The 9,851-nt window shown below is 40.6% G+C and overlaps 1 protein-coding gene across 1 annotated transcript; it reads right to left on the bottom strand.

Annotated features, from left to right (window-relative positions):
* Nucleotides 1–4,383: 4,383 nt before the first annotated feature.
* LOC121614338 (nuclear factor 7, ovary-like) lies at nucleotides 4,384–8,646 on the bottom strand. The gene is made up of 2 exons (XM_041948160.1): nucleotides 8,526–8,646; nucleotides 4,384–8,416 (listed from the first exon to the last, which is right to left on the bottom strand). The coding sequence occupies exon 2, from the start codon at nucleotides 8,397–8,399 to the stop codon at nucleotides 7,026–7,028; it is 1,374 nt and encodes a 457-aa protein (XP_041804094.1). The 5' UTR covers nucleotides 8,400–8,416; nucleotides 8,526–8,646; the 3' UTR covers nucleotides 4,384–7,025.
* Between the last annotated feature and the right edge of the window lie 1,205 nt (nucleotides 8,647–9,851).

Here is a 9,851-nt window from a genome sequence, read left to right as displayed (position 1 = left end):
TCCTCTCTTTCAATCAGAATGATTCCACTTCAAATTCATTATTTTGGGAAACACTTAAATCTTAGAGGACAAATTATCTCATATTCTGCTCGTTCTAATAAAAAACTTATCTCAGCGATTGGCAGCCTTGATCAAAGATGTGCACTGAACCCTTCCCCAGAACTGCTTATGCAGCGCCTTGATCTACAAGCAGAATTCAATCTCATTTCTACTAAGGAGGCAGCGCGTGCTACTACGTAGTCGTGCCTCATATTATGATCATGGTGACAAGGCAAGTCGGTTACTGGCACATCAATTACGACGACAGGCTACTTCCCGTTTCATTTCTAGTGTTAAAAACAATGACGGCATAATTACTACTGACCCTTTGGAAATTAATTCTATTTTTAGATCATTTTATTCCTCATTATATAAATCTGAATTTCCCACAGACAATACAAAAATGAATGAATTTCTTCAAAATGTATCGAATCCTGTTATTGATTCTAACACTGCCGAGCATTTGGACTCCCCACTCTCTCTTCAAGAAGTATCAAACTCAATTAAAGCAGTGACGTGCAGTCAGGGGAGGCAGGTGAGGCTGTGCCTCACCTGTCATTATGGGAAGAAAAAACGAAAAAAAAATTAAATGATTATATTTAATCAGTAATTTGTGCTTTGCAGTCATTTTCCATTTAAATTTACCATTTTTGGGTGTTTTTTTTTTTTCAAAATCGTTGAATTTCCACATTTGCCGTTCAGATACAAAGAAGTGACGTGCGGTGAGGTAGCAGCAAGTTGAGCCTCACCTTGGATTGCGCAATGCCTATGCAATCAGACGGTACTGCTATCTCTCTGTATGTCGATATTAAAATGTTCGATCACCTGTACGATATGAGCTGAGTTTACATAATTTAGCAGATGTACATGATGTACCGTGTTTGTTTTTATAAACAACTGTGTGAGTGACGCTTTTCTTGTGCTGAGCGATCGTAAAACGCCGGTGAAAAGGCACTGAGTGAGGCACGCAGTTCTCCTGCCTCATGTTAGGGGGCGCCGGTGATCCCCGAGATTATGACGCGTCAGCTAAAAAATAATAGAATAAGTGATATCAAGCGGCAAATCAATTACCGCCTTCCAGTCATTTTCAACATGGAGGATTACGTCTCTCAACTCAGGAATTTTTCCAAATTGGACTTTCAGTCAAAAACGAAAACGACTATTCTGTAACATTCTGGATGATGTCAGCTGTCAAATGATGACGGTGAGCTGGCTTTCCTTGCTTTGGTGGACTGCGCAAAATTCAGTGAAATGTCACAACATTTTGATGACACGAAGCTGCAGAGCCTGTCAAAGTATGCCAAATTCTTTGACTTTGTGAAACTAAAGGCGGATCTCGTTGGACTGTATGGCTCACAAACAGTGAGGGAGGAATGCAAATCTGCTGGACAGCTTCTCAGCTTTTTGGCCCAGAAGGATCTCATCCCAACTGTTCCTGAAGCAGCAAAGTTGCTCCAGCTCGTGCTCACTGTTCCTGCTACTACAGCGTCTGTGGAGCGGTCCTTCTCTGCGCTGAAAGGACTGAAAACATACAGTCGGAACAGGACTGATCAAGTACGACTTTCTTCCCTGGCAGTGATATCCATTGAGACAGAGAGACTTTCAAAACTGAAGAAAGACAAGGAACACTTCTACAAACAAGTTATTGATTCTTTTCTTCAGAAGGAGCGGCGTATGGACTTTATTTATAAGTAAAGGTAAGACGATAATAACTTTTTTGCTTTTTTCTATGCTGCAGTTTGGATATGAAAAAAAAACATGTTGAAATGACATTTTAAACAAAACACGTTAACTGTTGTCAATCAAATGGTGAATAAGTTACTCAGTATGGTTCATATGTTTGTAAATCTGACCGATGACGTCAGTGCCTCACCAGCCATTAACCTCACCGCACGTCACTGAATTAAAGCCATGCAATCCAATAAAGCTCCCGGCCCTGACGGGTTCCCGATTGAATTTTTTTAAACGTTTATTGTAAAATTGGCACCATTACTCTTATTAATGTTCAACGAAGCCTTGGAAGGTGGTTCTTTACCACCAAGTCTGACACAAGCCGCTATAGCTCTCCTTCCTAAGAAGGATAGAGATCCCCCTTCATGTGGTTCCTATAGACCATTATCCTTACTTAATGCTGATGTGAAGGTGTTGGCTAAAGTAATTGCATCCCGTTTAGAAAATGTGCTTCCTCATATTATATCTGTAGAGCAAAATGGTTTTATAAAGGGACGTCAATTGTTTTTTAATATCCGTACACTTTTCAACATAATTTACTCCAAGCAATCGGCTGAACTCCCTGAGATTGTTATTTCATTGGATGCTGAAAAAGCTTTTGACCGAGTAGAGTGGAGGTACTTGTTTGCAGTGTTGAAGAAATTTGGATTCGGTGATAAATTTATTTCTTGGATTCGACTTCTTTATTTATCCCCTAAAGCCAGTGTTCATACTAATGATACTTACTCTGACTATTTTGCTCTTGGACGCAGAACTCGCCAGGGCTGTCACCCTTGCCATTGTCAATTTTGTTAAGATCTTCTCCCTTACTTGGTGAAATCATTCGAAATGCAACTGAATACAGATTATCGTTCTATGCCGATGATTTATTATTGTATATAACTGATCCTACAATTTCTATCCCTGCTGCTTTGAGTATTCTGGAGAATTTCAGCTCCTTTTCAGGTTACAAATTAAATTTAGGAAAAAGTGAGTGCTTTCCCGTTAATACCGCAGCATGTTGTCTTCATCAGTCTGATTTGCCTTTCTTATTTAGTTTGTCAGGTTTTAAATACCTAGGTATTAATGTGACACGTTCCATATCTAAGCTTGCATCAGCCAATTTCACTCCCCTTATTTCACAGATTACATCTGATATTCAAAGGTGGAGCAATATCCCCCTTTCATTAATTGGCAGGATCAATGTTGTTAAAATGAATATTTTACCCAAATATTTTTTTATTCTAGTCAATTCCTCTTTTTCTACCAAAAGACTTTTTTTTTTGATTCACTGGATAAGATAATTTGCTCCTTTATTTGGGCTGGGAAGCCACAGAGGGTTCGTAAAACTTTATTACAGTGATGCAGATTTACTTGCTTTACCCAATTTTCAATTTTACTATTGGGCTGCTCACATTCATAAACTTATCTATTGGTTAGAATCTCCTGGATCCTCTTGGTGTAAACTAGAGTTATCATCCTGTCGGGGATCCTCTATACCTGCTTTACTTTATTCCTCTTTTCCAACAAAACTCTCTCTGTATACTGATAACCAAGTGGTACTAAACACTCTTAAGATCTGATATCAGTTTAGACGACGCTTTAAATTTGTAGCTTTATCCTCCTCGGGTCCTTTAAACAATAATCACATACTTTCTCCATCACTCTCTGACTCAGTATTTTCAATGTGGTATGATAAAGGCATTAAACCATTTAAAATTTATGTATAGATGGTGTCTTTGTTAGCTTCACTAATTTGTCATCTAGGTTTGACCTTCCTGCTACTCATATGTTTCGTTATTTTCAAATTTGTGTTTTTGTTTCCAGACATTTCCCTAACTTCCCTTTCATTCCTGTAGAGCAGCCTTGGGAAGGCTTGCTTTCACATGCTTCACATCATTTTGACATTAAAAAGTCAATTATCAGAATTAAGAATGCATGGGAAGGGGAATTGGGATTACAATCAGTAAAGAGGTCTGGGAACATGCTATAGATAGGATACGGTCTACCACCTCTTGTGCTCGTCTTGGACTTATCCAATTTAAAGTTCTACACAGGGTCCATTTTTCTAAGTCAAGACTCTCTGAATTATATCCAGAAGAGGAAGACAAATGTGACAAATGTCATAGCTCTCCTTGTCACCTTGGACCGGCTACTATGCTATTATGTCCACCGTTCTTGGAGTAAATTTGCAGCTTTGCCCTCTGATTGCCATATTTGGGGTTCCTGATGCCTCACTTGTACTAAACTCTATGCAAAAGGATATTACGGCTTGGAAGTCTGCTAAATGCCCGTCCATTTCCTGCTGGCTTACTGACACCATGTTTTTTTTTTTAAACCTGAGAAAATTAAATACATGCTGAGAGGTTGTACTGACAAGTTTTTCCATAAATGGCAACCCTTTATTTCTTATTTCACAAATTTAGAGGTACTGTCCGATTGAATGTGTGCCTGTTGTTGTTGCATTTAATTATACTCAAGTAACCATGAGCAGGTACTGGTCATGATGAGCTGAGGTGGGGTGGGGTGGGTTTTGTTAGGACCTGGGTTCAAGGCTGGACCCAAAAAGGCAGGAGACATCAAGGCAGTTAAACAAAGTCTTTATTGCCTCACTGGAGACAAAGGAAAGGTGCACAAAATATAACAAGAAAAAGTCTCTGCATGCTGCAGCTGCTGGAGGCTGGCTGAAATCTAAGTGAGGTGTGGCAGCGAGGCACCAACCTGAAAGAGCACAAAAGAAAAATGATCAGAACAGGAAGAACTTTCAGAGAACCTAGACAAAGCCACCTGAACCTGGTACAACCGAATGACACGGAAATATCTGGCAGAGGAGTGGAGGCAGAGCCGGTCTTTATGGAGAGGTGAGTTGATTGCAGAGTGCCATCAGGAGTGCCGGCTGCACACAGCCAGAAAGTAAGTCAGCCACACACCCCAGCCACAGCCTGCAGTGCTGGAGAGAGAAACAGCGGCCACAGGACACAGACACCCTCCAAACAAACAGAAGCAAAACAAAACTCAGACCATTACAGGTTTGGGGGTGGGAGCATGTAGTTTGTTCATTTTATTAAGATTTTCTTTCCTTTTTAAATGTACCATATTTTCTTCTACCCTCTGTTTAGAGAGTGCTTTTTCATTTAATGTTTTTGTGTGTATATGTGTGTGTGTACATATGTGTAAATTTGTGCACGTATGTGTGCATATATGCATATATTTAAAAAACAAAACAGAAAAAAGAAGGTAAATTGTAATTTTGTGATTAGATGTATCTTGTTTTCAATAAAAGTATTAGGAAAAAAAATGAATGAAATTTTTAAAATGAGTGAATTTGTATGAAAGTGGCCAAAACCAAACACATTATATTTGGTTGCAGGAATGTTCTTGCTGAAGACTTGATGGGAGAGTTCTGGTCAGCTGGCAGCAGCTCGTCCTCGTACAAATCACATGATGACAGCTGTTCTGTATAGAGGTTCTTCAGGCTGAAACATGCTTCATAACACCATCACTCAGGTTAAATACAGATTTTCCTCCCAGAAATCTCTTAAACATGAATGAATTGATCATTTATTTCTCTTGCTGCTGTGTGTTTTTGACATTTTTTGTTTTTGTGTCAGCACCTGGACGCCACACACAATATCCAAACACACAGAATAATGATCTCCCATCTTCACAAATTGTTCCCTGTTCTCCAAATAGCTTCTCACCCATTTTAGCACAATTCCTCTGATTCCGTACTGTTCTAGTTCATTGATTAATATTTCATGGGTTATGGTATCAAATGCTTTTTTTTAATCAATGAAAACTCGAACTGTGAGTTTTTTTACTGTCTATGGAATTTGTGATTTCTTCAATGAGTTCAGTTAATGCTAGGGATGTTGACCGGTTAGTTCTGAATCTGTATTGACTGTCTGAGAGTAAATTGTGTTTTTCTATACATTTATCTAATCTGTCATTAAACAGTTTTTCAAGGATTTTGGAGAACTGTGGGAGAAGAGAAACAGGCGTGTAATTTGTGAAGTGGTGTCTGTCGCCGTTCTTGTACAATGGAATAACTTTTGCTGTTTTCATCTTACTGGGAAACTGACCTGTTTGGAATGATTAGTTGAAGATGTGAGTTAGTGGTTTGGAAATGGCTAGAATTACCTTTTTTACTATTTTCATGTCTATTTCATCACAGTCAGTAGATGTTTTGTTTTTACATTTATTGACTCTTTCTATTATTTCTTTTTCGTCAGTGACTTTGAGAAACATTGAATTCAGATTATTTTCTATTAAAACCGCATTATCACTGTGATCTGTGGCTGGAGCAGGAATTTTATCTGCCAGGTCTGGTCCTACATTCACAAAAAAGTCATTAAACTTGTTCACCACCAAGTACATGTTATCAACATTGATATTGTTTTCAATAAAATAATTAGGGTAATTTCTCTGTTGTGATCAATTTCTAATAATGTTGTTCAGAATATTCCAAATACCTTTTATTATTTTTATTGTTTTCTAATAATTTATTGAAGTAATCCCTCTTACATTTTCTCAAAAAAGTGAGTGAACTTGTTTTTATATTTCTTGTACTTGCTTTCTGCCTCTTTGGTTCTATATTTTATTAATTCTCCATATCATGTATTTTTCTTTTTCCATGCATTTTGTAGTCCCTTTGAGATCCATTGATTGTCACCATATTTTTGTTTTCTGTTATATTGTTTGATTGAACAATCAAAGAAACTATCATAAACCTTATTCATATCCTTCTCTTTGTAAATTGGTTCCCAGCCATTTGATCGTTATTTAGTTTATCCATCGATTCCTCTGTTCTGACTCGTCTGTAATATTTTATGCTGTCCATGTTGCTATATTTGCAGGTATTGTTGTAAGTTGTAAAAACTGGGAGGTGGTCACTGATATCATTTACTAATAATCCACTCACTGTATTGTTCTCAATGACATTAGAGAATATATTGTCAATTAATGTAGCACAATAGGAAGTAATCCTGCTGGGTCTGGTGATTTTCGGAAATAAGTTAAAACTGTATATTTCTGTCTTTTGATGTTTGTTTGGGTTCAGCAAATCAATGTTGAAATCACCACAGATGAACATAACTTTTTGATTTACTTTTGTCACATATTCCTTCATCCATTCCTTAAATAAGTGAAGCTTAGAACCTGGCGTTATGTACATACAACTCACAATGACATTTTTTGTTTTCTTCATTAATATTTCTATTGTAACACATTCAAGTAAGTTGTCCACCACTGTTGACATGTTTTCCACCACCCTGAATTTAAAATTCCTTCAGTGGTAACATCTTCAATGGGAGTTTATCCATAGTAAAAATAAATGGAAACATCTTCTTCGTGAAAGTGTGTGTGAAGGTGTGTATGTGTGCGTTAGTATCAGGATCAGAGAACGACAGCTTTCCTCTGTCCCAGTCCAGATTCACTCTGATCCTCTGGAGCTTCTTCTGCACTTGGAGAACAGTGAGTTCATCTAATCTTGAGCGTGCTGAGTACTGACCTTCATATAACTCTATTCCCCATAATTCAGACTCTATGAATCCCTTCCCCTGGACAGGCTCTTCTAACACACCCAGACACCAACCTGGACTGTCTCCAACCTCCACATCCCAGCTGTGAGTCCCTGAGTTAAAGCCCTCAGAGCCCAGGACAGACCATGAAGAATCAAACCTCTCTGGATTGTCAGGAAGCTGCTGTTCTTCTCCTTGTCTCACACTGGTCAGATCTCTGGACAGGATGAGTTCTGGATGAGCAGTGTTTGGGTCCAGGATCACAGGAGTGTATGAGACCATCTCCTTCATCTTGTTCCAGATGTTGAAGGTCAGGTTGCCCAGGTGTTTGGCCTGGTCTATCAGAGCTCCTGAGGGCAGCTGTGGATCATCCAGCAGGGGACGCTGCTGGACTCTTTCCACTGCAGCCTTGTAGTTCTGCAGGAATGAGACGTCTTCGGCTCTCAGGTCCTCCTCTGTGGCTCTGGCTGTGTCTGAAAGAGCTGCTATCTCTCTGCTCAGGTCCTCCATCTTCTGCTTCATCATCTGACTCTTCTGCTGCTCTTCCTCCCTCAGTGCAGCCACTCTGGCCTCCTCTTCCTCTTCTAGAAACTGGTGAAGCTTCTTAAACTGCTCCTTAATCTGCCTCTCTGTGTGTTCTGCCTGGACCTTGATGTGTTCTGCTGTTTGATCAAACTTCACTTTAACTTGTTCACAAACCTTTAACTTCTCCTTTAAGGGCTGCAGAGTTTCCTGAAGTTTCTTCTTGTGTTGTTGTGCAGCTTCATCGACAGGTCTGAATCTGTGGCCGGTGTGTTTTTCTGAATCTCTGCAGACGAGACAAACCGGCTGCTGATGGTCCAGACAGAAGAGTCTGAATCTCTCAGAGTGCAGAGTGCAGATCGCCTCTGAAGCTCTCTGATCTCTCTCCTGTAAGAAGGTCTCACACAGGTTCTTCAACACCAGGTTTAAAGGTGGTTTAGCCCTTGAAGATCTTCTCTTACAAACTGGACACTCACGAGTTTCTTTCTGTCTCCACCAGCTCTTCAGACAGTCTTTACAGAAGCTGTGGCTGCATGACAGAACAACAGGATCTCTAAAGATGTCACGACAGACCGGACAGCTGAGATCCTCCTCTGATCTGGAAGCCATTTAGTCTCTGACTGAAGCTGAAAACACAGCAGACAGACAGTACAGTCAGTCACGCCTCCTCTTCCTCCTCCACTATCGTCAATGAAATTTACTTTCACTTTTCTTCCAGTTTTTAGTCAAACTCACCTTCAGAGTGTGGACTGTCAGCAGGGTGAAGCAGCAGTGTTGTACTTCTCCACTTTTCTCTCCTGCAGCTGGACTCACTCAGAGTTTGGTCTGAAGCTGAATCTGAAGGTGAATCTGATCGTCTTCAGTGATCAGTCAGGTGAGGGGCGGAGCCTTGTTGGACTTCCTCTGTTTGCTTCAGTCCTCAGAGCTGATTTACTGCAGGTTGTGGTCAAAGCACAGTTTTTGAGTAAATGTATTGCAAAAAACTTCAGCAGCACAGAAACAATGAATCAGCTCCCTGTGCTCCACTGTGCATCCCAGTTTTTACTCATTTGAAGCTTTTATTTGGGTAAATAAAACATCTTCACACTCGACTGGAAGAATGAAAAATATTGGATGTCAAAATAAATGAAATTTCTGGGGGCACTACTGAGCTATCAATGGGGTAGGACGTGAGTTTGGAGGCTCCTGCTGATTTTGATTGAAATTGTAATTAATTTGCGCTTTTTGGTTACAGACTTGATCTTTTGTTCCTCTGTTTTAGTTTTTGTCTGAACTTTGTGGCTGGTAAGAACATGAAAACTCGTGACACTATCCAGATGCTATTCGGCCTCTTCCGCAAACTTCGATCACGTCCTCGAGTGTGTCGCCCACTTCCGCAGAGTCTGCCTCAGCTGAAGGTGATTCTGACATTGCTGAGATTTTTCAGAAGGAACTCCAAGAGACTCTCAGGGATGCTCTGTCAACTATCAAGCTCGACCTGCAAGCCGTGAAAACACAGCTGGAGAAAAATAAGGCGAATACCGATGCTACTGTGGCTACACTTCAAGGTACGGTTGGAGATATGGAGCATGCACTCTCTGAATGTTCCGACGACATCGTACAGATGAAGACCACCATTGAGTGTCTCACTGCTAACGTGGCCAAGTTGGAAAATAAATGTGAGGACTTGGAGTCCAGGTCATGGCGTAACAACGTTAGTAGGAGTGCCAGAGGGTCCAGACACCTTTTCTACTGCACCTGTAGCCGCATTGCTAAAGGATGCGTTCTTTCTGGATAAAGAACCACTCTTGGACCGGTCCCACCGGACCCTTCACCCTTAGCCCAAGCCAGGTGAACGACCACGAGCCACCGTGTGCAGATTTCATTATCACAGTGACTGTTTCGACATTTTACGCCGCGCGAGAGAGCTGCGACAAGACCATCTCGGTCTTCCCGGACCACACCGCCAAGATAGCCCACCAAGACCATCACAGTGTTTCCCAACCAGAAACCATGGCTGGACAGCACAGTGCGGTCCCTGCTGAAAGCCCGGGATACTGCCTACAGAGCTGGTGACAGGCT

The sequence above is a fragment of the Chelmon rostratus genome, chromosome 2 (genome assembly GCF_017976325.1).
Source record: "Chelmon rostratus isolate fCheRos1 chromosome 2, fCheRos1.pri, whole genome shotgun sequence".
NCBI lineage: Eukaryota > Metazoa > Chordata > Actinopteri > Chaetodontiformes > Chaetodontidae > Chelmon > Chelmon rostratus.
Note: the sequence above shows the minus strand (reverse complement) of the source record. Positions and strands in the feature narration are given on the sequence as shown.